The sequence below is a fragment of the Agrilus planipennis genome, unplaced genomic scaffold (genome assembly GCF_000699045.2).
Source record: "Agrilus planipennis isolate EAB-ADULT unplaced genomic scaffold, Apla_2.0 scaffold211, whole genome shotgun sequence".
NCBI classification, from domain to species: Eukaryota; Metazoa; Arthropoda; class Insecta; order Coleoptera; family Buprestidae; genus Agrilus; species Agrilus planipennis.
Genome location: NW_020438967.1, coordinates 288,954 through 310,494, shown reverse-complemented (window position 1 = coordinate 310,494; position 21,541 = coordinate 288,954). Strand labels below are relative to the sequence as shown.

Genomic DNA, 21,541 nt, shown 5'->3' with positions numbered 1-21,541 from the left:
TTTGTGGCGATATTGTCTTGTGTTTGTGTAAAGTTAAATTTGGTGTGTATGTATATATGTTTATTTTGTAAATGTCTTTGTGTATTGTTATCATTGTAAATTTCATTGTGTTATATTATTGTTGTGTAAATATTTCTATTTCTATACTTACGCTTTACCTGCTCTGTATCTATTCTTCTCTTAAACGACTATTTAATTGCCTTCGTACTTTCCTATAATCTCTTAATAACATTTCAACCCAGTATACTAACTGCATGACATCTATAATCCTTACTTTTCTTAATTGCTATTTTATGATGGGTCTCTTCGGTTATTTGGGTTCAAACTTAACTTCTCAGTATTTCTTCTAAACGTCATTTCCAGATTTCACTAGTAACTTATTGGTTCCCTACCTTAGTTTAACCTCTTATATATCCTCCCTTATCTTTGTTTCTAACAATTAACTCCTCCTTTTAAGTCTTGCTAATACCTAGTTTTCAAGAGTACAGTTAGTTCCTCTGCAGTTCTACAACTATAAACTAGATCTAAAATCAACCTGTCAACCTGAGCGAATATTTTATGAAAGTATATCTTATAGTTAATTGTGCGTTTTATTAAATAACACTTCTCATTAACAAACGCCAAACAACCTATATCGTTGTATTCAGGAGAATCTTCCGTATAAAACTGCATAGAAAAATTTAATCCGAATAATTTTTCCCACTCACCCGGGCATATTGCCTGGACTATTAGTAGCTATTTGTTCTTTTATCGTTGTAACCTTGATGTATTTAATCAGTCGATGGTAGGTCAATTTGCCCTTGTTAATGCAACAATTAAATTGCACAGTAATCGCAAGATACACATCTTACATTAGCGCGTCGTGAGTGTCGCCTCCCGAACCATCTAAGAAGATACACAACTTGATATTCAGATAAGACAACCCCAAGGTAGTGTACGCGAAATGGTACGCAATGTTGATTTCTCTCGTGGGACAATGTGACAAATACTAAAGGGGCAATTGCTGCATCCTTATCATTTACTATACAGCAAATACAAGCCTTGCAGGAAACTGATTTTTCAGCTGCAAGTGGAATTATATTAGTGGCTTCGACAAGAAAGTACTGCAGAGCCTAATTGATTTCAAAGAGTGTTGTTTACGGAAAAATGTTGTTTCACGAAATGGTGTATAGTCGAACCTTTTTGCTCGATTCAGAAATAATTCTGATGCATCGTCAAAAGCGGGACTCAAATTTATTCACATGCTGATGTATAATTTAAATAGTGCTGCATACTACAAAGAATGAACAAATGTTGTCATTAATTCATTTATACCGTAATAGGTCATTATGTGTAGATATTCATTTTAGCCGATAGAAAAGCGCTATTTTTGGCGTTCTCAAACGTTGTAGCTCATGAGTCCTTTTCTCAATTTGATGCATTAGTACAGACCTAGGTTGCCGGTTCACGCCCCGGACCTACTTTGGATTTTAGCTTAATATCTTTTCAAAAAATATTTGTCTTTTAATCACGCTGCTGTACTCACCATGCAAATTCTTATTGCGTCTAGTTGATACCCTCCTGAGCTTGCTATTTGTTTCAAAAACACCCGACGGGAACGAAATCCAAAATGTTAGAAATATGGATATCCCAACTGCTGGAATTGTGAATAACAGGTCACCTAGCAAGACACGACTTTCCGGCGGAAATAAACGGCAGTCGAAAGACTAAAATCAGTCAGCTATATGGGGAGTAAGTTGGCTCACCCTAACCAAGCCCTATATTGTCATGTTAAAACTACATATTTCATTACCTAAAAAGAGAGGCGCGGATAGGTGCGAAACATTTAGAACAATTAGCATAACTTCCCATGCGTCAAAAATCTTAACTAGAATTGCACAGAGGAGGAGGGAAAAAAAGGCAGAAGAACTATAAGAGGAAGATCAATTTGGGTTTAGAAGAAATAGAGGAACGCAGGAGGCCACTCTAACTTTACGGGTAACAATAGAGAAACCGATAGAAAAAGGTAAGAGTGCGTACATAGGATTTAGAAAAAGCTTTTGACAATGTTAAATGGGATAAGATGTTAAATATATGGGTCATTGTCAAATTTTGCGCAGGTAAATTTAACTTAATATCATATTTTTTTTGAAAAAAATATATGTTTAGATTTTACTTTTTTCTATGTCCGTGTCCGTTAAAACAACTGCATTATCATCTATTATAGCTGGTCGCGATGTTCAACCAATAATTTAAGATTTATTCCACATTTAATGGATCAGGGTGTAAAAAAAATACAACTTTGTTACCAATTAGTTTTACCTTTTATTATGAAATTAAACAAGTCAGTAGCAAATATTTTGGTATTCATATTAAACAGTCTTATATCTTTTACATATAATTAGAATCATAACAGTCTTTTGTTAAGTTTAACAATCATTAATCTAAACTCTTAAACAACTCTGTTACTTATTGAATATTAAAATACCTTAAATTCTACTTAAGTCCTCCAAATATCTATATATTAACAGCTAACTGGAACATAATACTGTATAATATCATAAATTAGTAACAGAGTTGCGTAGTAACAGAGTGGTAAATTTTACATTCCATTATACACAAGTCAAAAAATAAAGCGTAAAGTAAAATATTTCGTTCACATTTAACACATTTACCCCTCAGACAATAAACTGAACGTAAACTAATGAAAAAATATTCATTTACTTATGTGAATAGGTAGGTAACAAGGTGGACGGGCAATTTAAACACGCAGCACGTTCAACACCTTGCGGTCGACTGTCGAGCGACATACCCCTCCCCCCAACCTAACGAACTCCCACGACGAATGCAGACATTTCGCCCAAAATAAAACAGTGTCCAAAACAGCGCCATCTTCATTTTGAGTCGTGAATTAGTTAGTAACATAGTGAACCAGCCGGTTCCAGATAGTATGTGGGACAATGTTTAGAAAATTATTTAAAAACTAAATTTTAATACTGACTGATTTTAAAACATTTTATTGAATATTTATAATACTCTGTTTACGATTATAATTTATATTAAGAGGGTTACTATAGTAGAAAATGCATTTATATGATGCTTATTGTAACGGAATGCTACATGGGACAGGTACAATTTGTAAGGAAAACCTTTCTGTTACCACTAATGACCATTTTGTTAATTGAAAAAAATTGAAAAATATCGAAACTTGAGTCTTTATTCCAATAATGGATGTTCGCTATAGCGATGTATTTTGTATTTGATATATAATTCGTTAAGGATTTTGACATTATTAATAACAAAAAAATAAATAATGTTGAGGGACTCGTTTACCTGCGCAAAATTTGACAATGACCCATATTTAAAAAGTAGGGATGAATTACAAAGATAGAAGAGTGATACTTAGTTTGTATAAAAAGCAACAGGCATTTATAGAGCTGGGGCTGCAACGTAGAGAAGTAAATATTAGGAAGGATGTAAGACAAGGATGCACATTGTCACCGCTACTTTTTAATCTACACATAGAAGACGCGGTCAACATCATTAAAGACAGTATAACTGTAGGAATAGATATACAGGGGCCAAATATTAGTACGCTTAGATTTGCAGATGATATAGCAGTATTAGCATCTAGCAAGGAGGAGTTAGAGATAGTTTTAAATAAAATGGATGCGGTACTGACAAAACAGTACTGTATGAAAATAAATAAAAGTAAAACAAAAATACTGGTATGCATGGGAAAAAATGTAGGGAAAGAGCGAATATAAAGATAGGAGACGAAAAATTAGAAGAAATGGCCAGTTTTAGGTATCTAGAAAGTCAGATAACTCAGGACGGAAGGAGTAGTAGAGATATAAAGCAGAGGATAGCGCAGCGTCGAGTAGCCTTCAATAAAGCCATTTTTATGCTCGCGAACGGTTAATTTAGAAATTCGAAAAAGGTTGTTAAAGGTGTTCGGGTGCGAAACATGGACGGTGGGCGCGGCGGAAAAGAAAAGGTTAGAAATTAGCAAATAGTTAAAGGTGTGGATGTTCCAGTTTTAGAAAAATGTGTGAAGATTAGCTCAGAATAGGGAAGAGTGGAAGTGCGTGCCCACCAGTCTTAGGACTGACGACCTTATGATGATGATGAATCCTGTTGAGTATGTCGACTTCATTAGTTTACCTTTGTTTGAATTAAGTAAACTTATTAAGTTTAATTTTATATTAAAAGTAGTTTAAAACATTTACGAATCTGGCCTATTAGTTTACACCTTAACTAAGTTTAATAGAATGTCTCTAGTTAAATGTAAGGACTGGAATAGTCTCAGTAAGTATTGAATATAAATCATTGTCACAAAACAGCTTCTTCTGTACATATCTGTTATCTCGCTGTTTTATGATCTTTTTGTTAATCTTAATTGTAATGCTTTACCAAAGAATACATTTATTACTTAATTTTATGAGTATCTTTGCTAAAATTTATGTCTAGACTAAAGGGTTAATTAATATAGGAAGAAAAAGGAACACATTATTTCCTATCTCAGAGGGAACGATAAATTATATCTAATAATAAAAAAAAATAAACAATGATGTAGAGTTTAAAAAGGGTTAGATGAATTATCAACATGTTAGTACTGTAATGTTCGTGGGTTTAACAAAATTAACTTCTAATGCTGATAACGACAAAAACTATTTATTTACACTAATTATTGAAGAATTAGTGGTTATGGGTTATGAATTATTCTATTTATTCACACTACTGTTGATTTATAACTATTTACTGCGGTATGTATTTCACTTCTATCACTGTCACTTTATTTCTGGATTCACTTCTGCAACGGCCAATTTATTTCTTCTCCTCTCGGCTATCGTCTCTTCCTTTAAATACTCTTTTGTTTACTTACTGGGACCTTCTGGAAACATCCGGATAGTTTATCTTCTCCCTGAACAGCCCAACCGCTTTTCCAAAACGCAGGTACGACTCACACATTTACAAATACACTCGTGCTCGCTACAATACCTTTTGTTGTCAGCATCCTTACCTAAAAAGGGATGAACTCATAACTTAAGAGCGAAAGACAATAAAAAGTTTGGGAGGCTATCCGTGCATTAAGAAGATAAAGAATAAAATATGTATTTTAGACCAGACAAAAGTTAATACAGCATATACTATGTTTTAGCCAGAAAATAGTTGCATATGATGATGGATAAGATATAAGGCTTAATATTACTACGATAAGTATCGTCTATAATCTATATACGAGGTGGATCCTATCAAACTTCCCCGAAGATAAGTCCTTAATATTACTTTATTTAAATAAACGATACATATCAATTCACTTCGTATTCCTAACTTAATCTAATTAATATTATTGCTTTTACAAATTAGAAATGATTTATACGAGACCGTAACGATAACAGTAGTACAAAACGTGTTAGTGTATGGTATTCTCCAATTTTCTCTTTTCAAGGGGTTTATATACCCTCAGTGGACTTGGAGCGAGTTGTAAGAATTTTCCAAAAGGCTATACGCGGCCTTACTTCGAAGAAGTAGTCATAAATATGTCTTTGACTGAAGAAACTTTTTTTAAGTTCTTTGCTTACTTCTGAAAAGGGTTGTGAAATTTAAACTGAATCAAGGTAATAAAGTGTCTATACATCCTTTGTGTACATACTGCGTGTCTATATTAATCCTGACAAAAACACGTATTTGTAAAGATTTATTTTAACTTATCATTTGTATCTATTAGAATACTACAAAAAAATTAGAAATGCAATCACAGTACGCTTAACATTCGTTTTATTGTTGGGATTAACATTGTTCTGCAGCTGGTCAATGCAGTTTGAAGAATTACTTGCTCAATAATGAACAACAAATGTAAGGATACTGTTGTTGTATTGTTCTTGAAATTGGATAATTTATAGTTAAGTGCAACAGGTTCTTTCTTTTGTCCCAGAAAATACATTTGATTTCTACACATTTTTGTGGAGTAATAACTAGGCCATACGTTTTCTATTTGTCTTTGTAATAATTTCTGGGCACAATGTATTTTAATTTGCAGTAGTAAATAATATTTCTAATAAAAAGGTAAAAATTTCCTCTTCAAATTCCATGTCTATGTATATACTTTTACAACTACACTTTTTTTCAAATTGTTATTTACAGGTTAATGGATTTAAAGAAAATAACGATCCTAACTATCCAGTATTAATTACATCTGCAGATAATCGCCAAGTTGCTACCAAATACGCCCTGACATGTGCTGGTCTTTACTCAGATCATGTAGCAAAAATGTCTGGATGTTCTCCAGATCCAATGATATGCCCCTTTAGAGGCGAATATTTACTATTGACTAAGTCAAAAGCTAATCTTGTGAAGGGCAATATTTACCCAGTGCCTGATCCTAAGTTTCCATTTTTAGGTGTACATTTTACTCCAAGAATGAATGGTGACATGTGGTTAGGACCAAATGCTGTACTTGCATTTAAAAGAGAAGGTTATAAGTAAGTATGTAATTAATTTCGAATATCATTATTATAACGACCGATTAACTCGACAATAATTTTAAAAGCTTATAATTTTTTCTCCCATGATTGGATAATTAAAAAACAATAATAATTTAAATTTTGAAGTAAAACAAAGTAGTAAGTTTTACATTTCCAGTACACCTTTTATTTTATAAACACGACAACTATTTCGGTATAACTAATGCTGTTGTGGACACAGGAGAAAAGACATTGTGTTTACGTTAAATGTGTTTTGTCTTATCGTTAGCTATCGGTTTTTTATATTAAGTATCTTGATTGTTGGTTTTTCCCTTCCATTTAAATTTTTTCGTGACCAACAGTGGGATACGTACCTACGTAGCTACGTGAGAAATGACTTTCGAACTTTATTATTATGTGTTAGCTGTAAGTGCGATACTCCCGACTGCATTAATCTGAAACAAAATTTCTGGCAATTAGTATCTATTTTAAAGATTCGATGGTGCAGCTGGTGTGAAAGGACATAATATCACAGAAAAAGACTCACTTTCACAAAAATTTATTATCAATCTGACAATTGTTTCGACCATTATTCGGTAATTTTCGAGCTTTTTAGATTAGTAAATGTCCCTTTATCTAAATAAAATAATTCGGAGTGGTCTTTATTCTGTCGAAACTGCCAGACGCGGAATGCGATTTCGATCTTTTTGGATCTCATCAGCGCGTCGCAGACAGTTCCGACAGAACACAGACCAACTTTTACCTGCTGTCTTTACAGTGCGTTTTAGAAAATACCACAAATGGCGCGGTAAAGGCCATCTGTAGTACAATGCTACATTTTAGAATTACGTATGCTCCAACAAGGTCCATTACATCTCCCCATGATAGTCTTAAGGTTGCAGCCATTTTCCATCTCATTATTTAGTCACTTTTTTCGTCCTACCTCTGTTCTTCGAATAATTCCTTTTCTTCAAAGAATCTCTCATGTTAAACGGTGGTTAGATTACAATAGGTTGATGCCAGCTATATCTTCTTTTCCGTAGGTGAGCAATGTTTGCCGTTTTCCACGCAAGGTCTCTGCGATAGTGCATCTGCGTTGTCGTAATGTTTGCCTGGACGGTGCTCGATATTAAACTCATATTCTCGAATTCGTTGTAACCATCGTGCAATCTGTCCTTCTGGGTTCTTGAATTGTAGTATCCACTTTAGAGAAGCGTGATCCGTTCTTAAAAGGAACTTCCGTCCATACAGCTATTTGTGGAAATGTTCAAGGGTCTTATCCACAGCCAGTAACTCTCGAGGGGTGATAAAATAATTTCGTTCTGGTTTCGAGAGTGTTTTACTAAAGTACTCGATGACCTTTACTTTCCATCTTGTACTTGGGATAACACGTCACCTACATTACCAGCGTCGGCATCAACGATTAAGGGTTTGCTATGTTTTACGACAGTACTGGCGTTCCAGAGAGGGTAATCTGCAGATGTTCAAATGCTTTTTGACATTCGGGTGTCCAATGGAATAAAACTCCATCTTTTTTAAATCTGTGTAGTGGTCGAGCTATATCGGCAAATCCTCGTATGAATCTTCGGTAGTAGGAGCAGTCCCAGAAAACTTCTATGTTCGTGACGATCCTTCGGTATGGGTCAACTTCTTACTGCATCCGTTTTATCGGGGTCGGACCTTATTCCTCCTGGTGTTATAACATGGCCTAGTTATTTCACTTCTCTTCCAAACAGGATGCATTTCTTGAGTCTTAACTTCAATCTTGCGGCTGTTAATTTCTTGAATACTTTAGTCACGTTTAGGAGGTGGTCATCGAAAGTTATTTCTAGTATTATGGTGTCATCTAGGTAAACCAAACAGATATTCCAGTTAAACCCTTGTAATACAGTGTCCATGAGTCTTTTGAATGTGGCTGGTGTATTGCACAATCCAAAAGGCATTACATTTAACGACCATGGACCATTTCCCGTTGTCAAGGCAGTCTTCTTATCTTGCAGATGCATATCCACTTGCCAGTATCCGCTTTTCAAATCCGGAGTTGAAAACCATACGATTCCAGCTAGACTGTCTAGTGTGTCGTAGACTCGGGCTAATGAGTAGCTATCCTTCAGCAATACGTCTCTTAACTTGGACCACATAAAATCTCGTGGAAGCATCTTTCTTGCGTACCAACACTATAGCGGAAGCCCATGAATTTTAAGATGGTTCTATTACCCATTGCTTATGCATATCTTGTATAAGATTATTGACTCCTTTTGCCCAAAGGACTTTTCTAGGTGGTTGTTTGATGGGCCTTGCTGTTCCAGTGTTGATGCGGTGATATGTTAAGTTGGTCCTACCAAGGTCTTGATCTGACAGAGCAAAGATGTATAGAAAATGGTCAAAAAGTTCTTCCAATTGTTTGACTTGTTGAAATACACCCAACTCTGCACCTCTGCAGATCTTCTGCTTGAAATATTTCAAATTGGCTATTCTAACAGGTATCGATGTTCCAATTCTTACAAGCGTACGTCTGTCCAATAATGCTTTCTGAGCCATGTTGTGGTTGCTCGGTTCGACTACCCTCTCTAATCCGCCGATGTCGTCATCTATTCAGACTTTTACAATGCTCTAGGAGTTACTTGGTAGTACTTAATCTTCCTCGACGATCACTTTGTATACAGTGAGCATCGTCTTAGGATTTGACATTACTATCTCTTCTCTACTGATGTGCATTGAAGAAGTGTTCAGATTTCATGTTCTTGAAGAAGATCCAATCCAATGATGACATCATCTACTATGTCTGCGATCAATATCCAACTGTATAAGATCGAATTTCTAATTCTAATTTTGATATTGCACTCACCATGGATCGGTGAAGTCTCCCCGGTAGCTTTAGTCTCCTGACCAAAGGTCGGATCCCCCATTCCGATACCACATCAGGGCGAACGATGGTATTAGATGCCCCTGTACCAATAACCATTCTAACATTATGCTGGTTTATAGAGCTTTCTATAAATAATGAGTTAGCGCCGTCCAGTGTTAAAAAGATGACTTCTTCGGGGGCTTGGTATGGGTGAACCGATTTGTGCCCCATTATCCACTTATGTGCCCTATTTTTTAAACACTTCAGACGACCACTGTAGTTATTGAAGTCTCGTGCAAAACGACCAGTTCTTCCACATTCCCAACACTTTTGGTTCCATTTTCCTGGCTTTCTATCAGTGTTTTCTTGACATTACGCATATCATAATGAGCGACATAACACCTTCTTTTGTTATGAGCTGATCGTCGATTTCTTTTTGTCGCGCTCGTACATGACCTTTGTTGGCTTGTTTCACCGCTTCAAACTCCAGAGCATGTGATAGTGGAGTCTTGTGGCGTGCTAATTTGAGGACTTGCTGTAGTTCATTGTCCTAAACTTCGTTGATGAATGTTTCAACTGCCAATTGGTCTACGATTTCCTGAGTGGCAGACTATTCTTACGAAACGCCCCACATGAAACTCAAACTGTAGAAGAGTTTCGTTTGCCGCTGCTCCAAATTGCTTCAGTTAAACAGGTCACGAGATCTTTCAATCAAAAGTTGGAGGTGTAATTTTTGATGGTTTTACACCGGAATCGTCAGGTCGTGCAATAGAGGGTAGTCTTAGCCTTTCAATTTCTTCTCTCACTGCTTCTCTCATTTCTTCTATCTGCTTTTCCATTATGATTTCCTCTTTTTCTATCTTCTTTTCAATCTTGATTTTCCTCTCTTCTATCTTCTTATCCACTTCATTTCTAACATTATATTTCTTGTCTCCCATTCTCGTATTTACTGCTTCCTGTATTGCTTCCGTTTCTGCTTCATTTGTTCCTGTGCTGCTTTCAAATCTTCTTTCATTTCTTCCTGTCCTTTTTTCGTTTCTTCTTGAGCTTGCAATTATTCTTGTCCTATTTTCATATGATTTTGTACTGCTTCCTTTTTCTTTTTCATTTCTTCTTGTCCTTTTTCCATTTTTTGTGTCATTTCTTCTTGTCCTTTTTCCATTTTTTGTGTCATTTCTTCTTGTCCTTTTTCCATTTTTGTGTCATTTCTTTTTGTTCCTTTTCCATTTTTTGAGTCATTTTTGCCATCATTGCCATTAGTGCTTTTATATATTCCACCATTTTACCTTCTGGTTGTAACTGGTATGAAATTTATTCTTCTTTATTCGAGAGTTTTCCATCAATACATGTTGGGGTAAGTCACGATCGGTAGAAACACTTCTAGAAACTTCGAAGGATTCTCCAATGAAGCCAGATTCTTTCTTCTCTCTTCGAGAGCTTTGCAGCGATGTATTACTTGTTAGGATTTCTTGTAGCCAATTCAAAATATTCCTCCTTCGTTTCCAATCCCATTCAGTTTTCATTAGCCCCACACCTGACACCAAATATCACGTATTTAAGCTCCGTCACACAATACTAGTACTTTTATTTAACTATTTGCTGTCTAATTAACACTTCTATTATTAATTAATTATCAATTCACCACTACGTGAACACTTTGTCACTTCTTCGCTTTGAATCGACTCGTACTACTACCACATTTGGCGACAACTATTTATAAAGATTTCACGTTTTCTAGAACTTTCTGGTATATGCCGTCTAGAAGCCTAGTCTTCTTTGTCTCTATGTGTGTTGTGTTGCCTGCATACATGTGACAATATTTATTGTACAAAATACAAAAAGCTAGGAGCATAACGGCTACTTACAATTACGACCTCACTGGTTCTTGAACTTCTATTTTAAATAGGACTCTTAATGATCCAAAAGTCTTTAAAATTTCTTTAAAGAATTTGAAAATAATATAAAAAGAATTTAAAAGTACAAGAGAAAGGATTTCTGAAGTGAATATAGTACTTTGAAAGCATTTACACAACCTGGAAATAAACAACACCGTCTACGTTTCTTCAAATACTTTAAACAACCTTTACTCAAACAAAAATTTATTTATACTTTTATGCAATGTTTCTTTACGGTTACGTTTGGATTTAATCGTTTATAGAGAGTGTTTCTGAAATAAGTACAAATTTGCAGGAGGCTATAAGACAAAAACAAGAAAATTAAGTAAATGTTTGCTGGTCGGAAAGTTCACCGTTTTCTAAAGAAACGTATTTGACAGTACAGGCAAACCAGCCCGGCAGTGATTAATCACGGAAGTTAAACAAGCCACTATCACTTAAAGCGCCTTCAAATGTGAGCTTCAGTTTGTAAAAACTTATAAACAAGAAGGAGTCCCTTTTGCTGCACAAATGGGACAGTCTATTTGTAGTGTAATGCCAGTGCCTGAAATAGACATTACGCTAAATGATGGTCACAACTGGAAAACGTCTGAATCTAATAAATTACAAAACTTTTGGATGAAAACATTACTGTTACACACATGCATATCTTACTGGCATATTTAACTCTTACAGTAGGAATCCAGACATAACTCCAATTTTTTTAACAGAAGGCATTACTTATCTTAAACCAAAAGACAATGAAACGCTGCTAAATACCGCCTAATCACATGCTTACCAATAATATATAAATTTCTTACGTCAATAATCAAAAAAAATATACGGACATATATCAAAATAAAACAACGGCAGAGCAATAAAAGGGGTGGCACAAAGGAGGTAGATGTTCTAAAGAACAGTTTCTTATACACTCAGAAGTACACACACAATGTAGACGGCAAAATAGAAATTTATATTATATCTATATTGACTACCAAAAAAGACATTGATGGTGTTCCATACTCTTGTTTACTTCATCTACTTAAAATAGGTGGTGATAAAATAAGTAATTTCCTCCAACACATAAAGCAAAAGTGGAGCACAACACTTAATCTTAAAACAGAAGCTGAATGCGTCACCAGTCCATAAATAACTATATCACGCGGTTATTCATTGAATCTCTATATGGTTCTAATGTGTAAACTGTGTAATTGGTAGGATTAGTTAAACAATTATAAGTAATATATTGTGGATGTCATCAAGCTACTTAGTGCCTCCAGCAGCAGTTACACTGTTTATTGAAATTACGGAAAATGCAACCACCATACAATTTAGAACAACAAATGCATATAATCTTGTCTTGATGAACATGAAACTTATAAAAATTTGAGCTAAAATCAAAGCCGAAATATAGAGCATACTGAAATTAAATCAGATTTAGCTAACAAATACACAACTATCCAAAACAGTTAAAACACTCCTATCAGCTAGGAACAAAGTGAAAACTATTATCATATTCTGTACCGGTACTAACTGATTCCTGTGGAATAATTTGTTAGTCTGACACCAATTAAGAGTCACTTAATAGGCTTACGAGAATCACGTGTAACAAATACAACATACATCACATATACTTTGCTGTTGAAAGGTTTACAATTAAAAGACAGTTAGGAGGAAGAGGAATAATTGATATTAAAAATGTATATTACAAACAAGTTACTAACCTGCGATCATATTTTAGGGCAAAAAGTGTTGATAGTCCTTTACATAATTCAATCTGCGCCATTTAACCTCTGGTACACCTTAACGATTTAATCCAGAAAAAAAAATATGAAAGAAACATTCAAAATTGAACAGCGGGAATTCATAGATAAAGAAGCTTCTGATATGTAGTTAAAAAAAGGAAATATATTCTCAGAAACTGAGGGATTCATTATAGCGATTTAGAACAAAATAATAAAAACAGGAAAGTATGAAAAATATATTATTTGGAGAGTATACGTCAGGAAAATTTCCACAGCTTGCGAAGGACCTTGACTGCGCAAACACAGCTCATATCATGCCAAAGGAAGAGAGAAAACACGCCAGCTAGCACAATAGCAAATTTTCCTACCAAAACACAGTAACAGCTAGTTGTGGAGAATTTAAAAAAGAAGATATCAGTACACATTTAAAAAAAAAAGAAAAAAACTCATATTTTCAATGCCGTGTAAAGGAATTTTCCGGACGAAAAAAAAAAACGTTACGAAATTTATACTTTGCAGCAATTTCTTGTAAACGATTCTACTTTGTCACGAATTTCAACATTCTCTTTCGAGCAAAGTATCATTTGAACAGATAATTTAGCTTAAAAGAAAATATGAAATTGTAAATTTTACGAGAAATACATATGTTACTATTACATATCGAAATCTCTTAATAACGACAAAATAATACATACCCAAAAAGTAGAAAGGTCTGCAGACTTTGCGAACGGTAATCTGGTAATCTCGCCTATAATACATAATTATCTCGTCTATCATACACAATTTAATTTTTAAGTTACGAAGTTTCTGTAGTAGCCTCTATAATCTGTTTACTTTTTTATTACGATCTCATTATTTATTTATATTGTAGGTACTTTTTTGTGTATTTCAATGATTATTTTCTTTCAGAGTGACTGACATTAATTTGAAGGAGCTTTTCGAAGTTCTATTATATCCTGGTTTCCAAAAGTTGGCATTCAAATATATATCTTTTGGTATATTAGAAATGAAGAAGTCGCTAATAACAAGCTTTCAAGTACGAGATTTACAGAAGTTTATTCCCTCTTTAACCACAGCAGATGTTCAACCTGGTCCTGCTGGAGTAAGAGCACAAGCTCTAGACAGAAATGGAAATTTAGTGGATGATTTTGTTTTTGATAAAGGTGGTAGTGAAATAGGTGCGAGAATACTTCATTGTAGAAATGCTCCGTCCCCTGGTGCTACGAGTTCCTTAGCTATAGCGAAAATGTTAGAAGAACGAGTAGAAAAGGAATTCAATATCAGTATGATGCACGCATAACACATGTATGTATGTAGATACGTTGTATGTAAAAGGATGTAACTAATTTTTGTCTTCCCTTTTTTTTTTTAATAAATGCCTTATTTTTATATATCTATTTATTACGGCAGATAGGCAGCTAGTGTCCTGCATACATTAACGTTAAATAAGCATAATTGAATACCGCAAGAATTACAGAAACTGATATTTTCAATGATCCAGCACATTAAACAAACAAATGTGAACTTCAGTTAGTATCGATCGGACTATCTATAACTATCACTACTCCAGAAAAATTAAGGGAGAAGAAGATACATGAAAAACAAATAGAATGAGCCATCTCACACTATCAAGTGAATTGTATAAACATAAGTAAACGACTGTACCGAATGCTTCCACTGCTTCGGCAATGATGAGCAGAATTATCTAGCGTAATTATGTAATTGCGGCGTTGCTACCTTCTGTAGTGCAGTTTCGTACGTAAACACGGACAACAAAGGGATGTACTGTCAGTTATTTCATACCATGATAGTTCCAGTACAATTCGAAACATCCTGGTAGGTGTGGTGTGTCGAACACGGTCATAGGTATATAACATTTCTATAATGGCACGTCTGCAGGGAATTCTCCCTTAAAATCTTCCACGCCGTATCATACGGAATCCTTGTTTGCCGTGCAATGACATGAATAGTCAAACCAGAATTGTCTTCTATCATTTCGTCAGTACTGACCTGTTGGCTTTACTGGCTTTCATCCCGTTTGTGTGGTACTACACTTTCTGTCCGCACCAATACTCTGACCACTCAGGGCCAGGTACCCGGATTTGATTCCCGAAAACAACAACGTTTCCTCATCAACTTGAGGGGGGATGGAATTGCCTCTGTTTGCTTATTTTTAACGATATAGTTAAAGTGGGGTCTGGATGGTGATTAGATCAGCAATATTTATTTATTTACTTTTTATGATTCTTCTGATATGGCAATCCTACTTAGCTATGCTCGAAAGTAAAAAGCATATTTAAGGATTCCACAAGTTTATGTTATTGTTCACTCTATCTCACGCGGTTTTCTATGGTTAGGTTAGATAGCCCCGAAGTAGAGAAATTACCGCGCACTTTATTCACTTGTCTAAATTTGTTCTGTCTCATACTGTTTTACCATTGATACACTTTCACCACTATTGAAATGGTGTAAAATGTTGTCCACTATAGCCAAATCAATGTTATACCAAGATTATTCGAAAATTTTAAAATATCTATTTTCTATAATTGTAAAATAAATAGCTTTAAAGTTATTTAAGAAAATAGATGAAAATTGACTATCCCCCCTTATCGTCGAAACTACTGGACCTAAAATTTTGAAAACAATACAGAAAACAGTTCTTTACTTATAAATTATAGGAAAATTCATAAGAAGTCTATGGTCTGAACATAACGTGGTAAATCTTTCAACAAAGCAATATTGTGCATACAAATTGACATTTGCAATTTGAATGTATGGGAGAACATGTTTTTTTTAACTACAATGTTAAGTTGGTTTTTGGGTTAGAGGTCCGTACGTCCGAATGAAAAACGGAACCCTTATAGGAACACTCGTGTGTCTGCCTGTCCGTCCGTTTTTTCTAATTTGTCTTTTTTAGGTTTAAATTTAAATAACCAATATTTCAAACTGCATTGATTGTTTTCAATAAATGTTACATTAAATTTACTTAATACATGTTTAAATATATGTCTAACGGTGTTAATGAATTTTACAGAAAAGTAAACAGCTTTGAGTTGAAGATGTATTATTAAGAGGGTTGTATAAAAGCACACAAAAAAATTTTTATTGTTTCGAAGTTAACAGTCTATCTATGATGGAAGATTTGAAGTCATTTACTGTAATATGTTTATTATTTAAGTTCCTTTATGAAATTAGAATCAGATAATGGAAAATTCAAGAGTCTATTTAAAAAGGAATGAAATACGGTTTCGTTTGTTTTTGGTTTGTTTGAATTAGCTGGAATAATGCTACTAGTATATGAGTTTTTTAAAAATTTAGTTAAGTTAAGAAATACTCAAATCTACGTTATTATATGAATTATTATTCATAGATTCCCCTCTTATTTTTACTAAATTGTAGTACCTATAAATACCGCGGTGTTTGTTTTAGTATTTTAGTATTCTGTATTCCTTTCAAAATGGTCGTGTCATCAAACCTTGTTAGGCTTTTTCTCATAAAACTTTCCAATACCTGTATGTTTTATTTTTACTTCATTAAATAGTTGTACCCCACAAAGTGTTAATTTTTTGATAATGCTGTTCAGACAACGATTCCATCCCTCTACGCTGTTATTAGTATAATATGTGTTGTCCATAGTCATTCCATATTAAATAATAATACTTGAAGCTGTCCAGTTAAAAGCTGTATTCAAAGTAAGCATGAAATTATTAAATTAACTGTCACTGATTCAAAACGCAAGTATTTATTTTAAATTTGCAACCTACAGTGAATCATATTAATTAAATTACACCTTCATGTCAGTTTCCAATACCACTTTGAATTATGTGTGTTGTCACAGTCATTTAATTAACTTAAATAATTCTGGAATGACGTGATGTTGTAAATCTTGATGACCGATTATTGTAATCACCATCATTAAATATTACACATCTTTTTTAACACATAAACTGATATATACATTATACAATTATGAACTCATATAAAAATTTTCATTTCTTCCGGTTACACTAGAGTGCGTCCAAAATCAAAACCAAAATATGAGCTCGAAAAGAGTTTTTATTAAACTAACATCTACGTCTTCCATTTCGGTGTAAATCGTTATCAAGGTAGGTTTTCTTGCCAAAAATCGGCTCGCACCTCTTAAAGTTAAATTTAACATTTGAACTTTACATCTCTATTTGTTATAGGTTACTACTTCTCACAATTGTTTCAAGTTTCAGTTGTTATCGTTAAGCTTTATTGAAACCTCAAATTATTTTATACATCTCTGAAATTTATTAACTCATCTATATTAACCCATCTATTCTCCCCCTCCTACTTTCCTTTGTCACACCTTTCACTGCCATAAAGATAAAAACGATCTTCTATTCCTTTAACTTGTTTTCAGTCGACTCAGCCCATTTTCGCTCTCATAGACCACTTCATAGCGTTCTTTACAAGTTCAATTATTCTGACATCCTCCTAACACATGTTTCAGGCATTCAACCGCCCTGTCACATATTCTATACCAACTGTCCTCTTTCTTTCTCTAATATTTACATCCCGTGCATTTATTCCATGTCATAAATTTTGTTAGCACGTTTATTTCCCTCCCTCATTCTAAATACAAAGACACCCAATCCTCTTGCCAGTCTCTCCACAAAATCTCCTTCAGCTCACCACATATATTGATTTCCCTATTTCTCTTGGATCCTTTCCCCTTTTTCCCTGCATCTTATCCTCATTAGTTATCCTATACGGACTCCTTCCCTCAACCACTCCCTCACCTGCTCCTGATTGATTATTAATATCTTCAAAATCTTCTTCTTCTCTCTATCATATCTACTTTTCGGCTCTATTTTTAATACCGTCTTTCTCCATATTTCTTATTACATCATCTGACATACTTCTTTATAATTGCAATATCCACTTAATAATCTTTTATATAAAGTATCTATCTCATTTTTTATACAAAACACTATATTACATTGCTACCCCAACCATCCTTACATAATTTCTGACCTAACTCCTATACCCTTCCCATAATTGATCTCGCGTTAGCCACTTGATTGGCAAACTCTTCCCTATTATTATCATTCAGCACATATTCTAGATATACTTACTTTCATACTATTTGGTTTTTTCCTTCCCTATCTTCAAACACAAACTTCCAAAATGTACAGAAGTTAATTAATTTCTTATCTATAGACTCATGGATAATACTGAAGAAAACTGATCAGATTTTAGAAAAATATACCAATGTTTACTTGAGCATGCTAACTTTTGCTGATAAAGGAAAGGGGGGGGGGTTAAAAATTAACAAAATTTTGCCTACGTAATACTTGAATGACCCTTAATTTGTAGTGAATGAAATTAAATTAATTTCACATTACTATTTAAAATTAATACTTAACATTAAGTTTTGGGACATGAAAACAAAACGAAGAAACTTAATTATTAAAAAAAGGTAATCATTTTTGGAAATAGATGATGTGACGTTAGTTTTTAATATTTTTGACAACTATTAGATTCATGAGTTGATAATCCAAAATAACAATTATGCTTGTTTAAATTAAACTTCAAATTTTTAGAAAAGATATAAATGATGGTCATAAAATGATAAAACTATTTTTTGTCCCCTAGAAGCTTGCATTATAAAGTTTACGCAAAAACGCGCCGATTAGAAACGGATATTTATTTGACACATCGAACTAAACGATTTAAAAAGCAGACGACATGCTAGAAAATTCTAGAAAACGCAAAGTCTCTATAAATAGTTGTCGCGAGATCGAGTGGAGTTAGTACGAGTCAGAGAGTTCGAGACAATGCAAAGAGAAGAAGAAAAAGAGAAGACGTGACCGTGTTCATACAGTGATGATTTGATAACTAATTAATAGTAAAAATGTTAATTAGACAGAAAATAGTTAATAGTAGTGTGCGAAGGAATTTAAATATGTGACAGTATTTTATGTTGGATGCAGCGATGTGACCGTTTGTTTTTTTGGTTTCTCCGTTGTCTATAAGGGTTTAATTAACAATTTATTAAAAGTTTTCTTTTCTTGACAAAAGTAACAGAGAAGAGTCAACCTTCCGATAGGTCAACTCGAGGTTGGCTTTTATCGCAATAAAAAACACCGATATGGTATGGAAGACGGACGGTCGAGAAGTAATAGACACAAATATACTTGTCACACTAAAAAAACATGTGACTGAATGTTTTGTATACCGTGCAATACATCATTTGTAGAATTGTGCCCAAACTCATATGCACACATTATGAGTCAAAATAATATATTTTTGAAGTGGGAATCTTGTCGATTCTTTACTGATTGTAATATCATTAGCTACAGATGTGACTACAGACAATGCAAAAAACGGTAGAAATGAAACTACTTGTACATACTGTGCGAATAATCATGAATCAGAAAAATGTAAAATGAAGACAAATCTCCAGTGTATAAATTATATAAACAGTAACAAGGAAATGAAAACTGACTATAAAATAAATCACTACGCATATGATAAAAAATGTAAATGTGTTAAAAAACAAATTGAAATTAAAGCCCAAGCATTATGTAAAACTACTTACGATTCTCAATCATAATCGATATGACTTCATCCACGTGGGAAAAATTGAATGTTCATATGCTGATGACATAAACAACTGTTGCTAAATGTAAATCATAGTGGAATAAAGATATTTCACCTAAACATTAGAAGCGTAAACATGAATTTTGTAAATCTCATTGCTACCATGAGAGAGAATATTTTTAATATTGATGTGTTAGTACCGTTAGTACTAACTAAAACCTATGAGATAACCTCAAATTATAAAATAAATGGGTTCACCAAAATACACAATCAAAGCAACATCAATAGAAGTGATGGTGTCTTAGTCTATGCAAATAACAAACTTGCATGTGATTATGTAATAATTGAAATGATAATTTTAAAAGTAATTAATTTAAATATTACTCAAAAAAGTAAATACCTACTCATTGTGATTGCCCTATATAGTCTTCATCAGATTCAAGTGAAATAATTTGTGAAAAATTTAACAAAATTTCTTGATGGTCACAATCACATAAAAAAATCACGTTATTATAGAAGACTTAAATATAAATATACTAGATGAGTCAGCTGAAGTAGCAGTAATAACACTAACGTTGTAGCACTAAGTACTAACCGTCGGTTCATAAAATCTAACAGGAAGGTGTTTCTGACTGAGTAATAATGAATGCCACTTAAATTCACTAGGAATTAACACTATTTATCACGAGAAACGCGAATTCCGCTAGCTTCTAGTAAAACGAAATAGCTAAATTCAGAACTAACTACAGTTAGGCATGAGCGGCCTTTATATAGGTCACCTAATTCGGAGCGAAAGTGACAACATAGTCCTGACATGGATTTAAATCAGCTATCAATAAAATCACAAGACCTGAAAATTTTAGGAGGAAGCTGCATTGATCATTTATTTATAAAAACTGACCACAACTACTCTGATATAGGTACACTCAGTGATCATTAAGCAAGGTATCGCCGATCATCATATTATTGGCATAAATATTCCTGTAAATACTAAGTATAAGAAAGAAACGGTAATTAAAATAATCAAGAAAATAAACCATTTAAAACTAAAGGAAACGATACAAAGAAAATACTGGAACTTCTCTTACTATGACACTTCATTGCTAATAATATTATTAAATAAATGTAAACCAGAAAAAAGAGACCCTGATGTAAAAAGATACGATAAATCCATGTATTTATATGAGGTTACAGAGTGTGAGGTCAGAACCACATTAGAGAACCTGAATACAAACAAGGCTACAGGACCTGACGGAATCTGCACTTTGTCTTAAACTATTGACTTCAATTATAATTATGACATTTAAAACTGAACCTTTCCTGACTCATTTTTTTTCAGTTTTTTCTTTCTCCATAAAAAAAATGAGAGATTTAAGAGATAACCAAATGTATATATGAAAACATACATTAGCAGAACTTATCATTATTACATTAGCTGTAAATTATACAATGAAATTGTAATAACGCTCACGAATATATACTGAGATCTTCTCTTTCACCCAAGAGGAAATACTTGAAAATTGATTGGACTACACCTCTAGAAAAATGGTTACATGAAATTGGCTACATACGCTGTGAAGAAAAAAAGACAAAAGATTTTATAATCGGTCCGAAATGATGAAATGCTGCTACAAGTAAACAAGACAGAAAGTAAACATGAAATGTAAATAAAATGCACTCTGCTTAGTTAAATTTTAGTCTGTAAGTTTATACATTTAGTTTTTAATCATTATAATTTTATCTTAAATCCTATTATCTTAGGCTAGTTCTAGTTTTGGTTATTATTTCCCCTCTAAACAAGCATTTAGCTGCTTACGAGTTAAGATAAACAAAAAATTATAAACGCATATATATTATATTTTACATGTCGTAACATGCGCGAAAATTAAGCATACATAGTATGTATTATAATCTTACCTTAATTTGGAAATAAAGATATACAGTCGAACCTGGATAAGTGAGAGCTCAAGGGACCGCGATCTGTTTCTCTCTTATATAGGTTTCTCACTAACCCGAGTTTCTAGCTTACAGAGTTACAGAAGGAATCTGTCTCACTTA

The 21,541-nt window shown here is 33.6% G+C and overlaps 1 protein-coding gene across 1 annotated transcript in view; it reads left to right on the top strand.

The window, feature by feature from the left end:
• Window positions 1-14,302, top strand: part of LOC108738437 (L-2-hydroxyglutarate dehydrogenase, mitochondrial) — a 141,045-nt gene extending 126,743 nt beyond the window's left edge. The window contains exons 3-4 of the mRNA XM_018471842.2: window positions 6,127-6,464; window positions 13,823-14,302. Coding sequence (XP_018327344.1) covers window positions 6,127-6,464; window positions 13,823-14,213 — 729 coding nt within the window. The 3' untranslated portion in view covers window positions 14,214-14,302. The remainder of the gene's footprint in view (window positions 1-6,126; window positions 6,465-13,822) is intronic.
• Window positions 14,303-21,541: the final 7,239 nt, after the last annotated feature.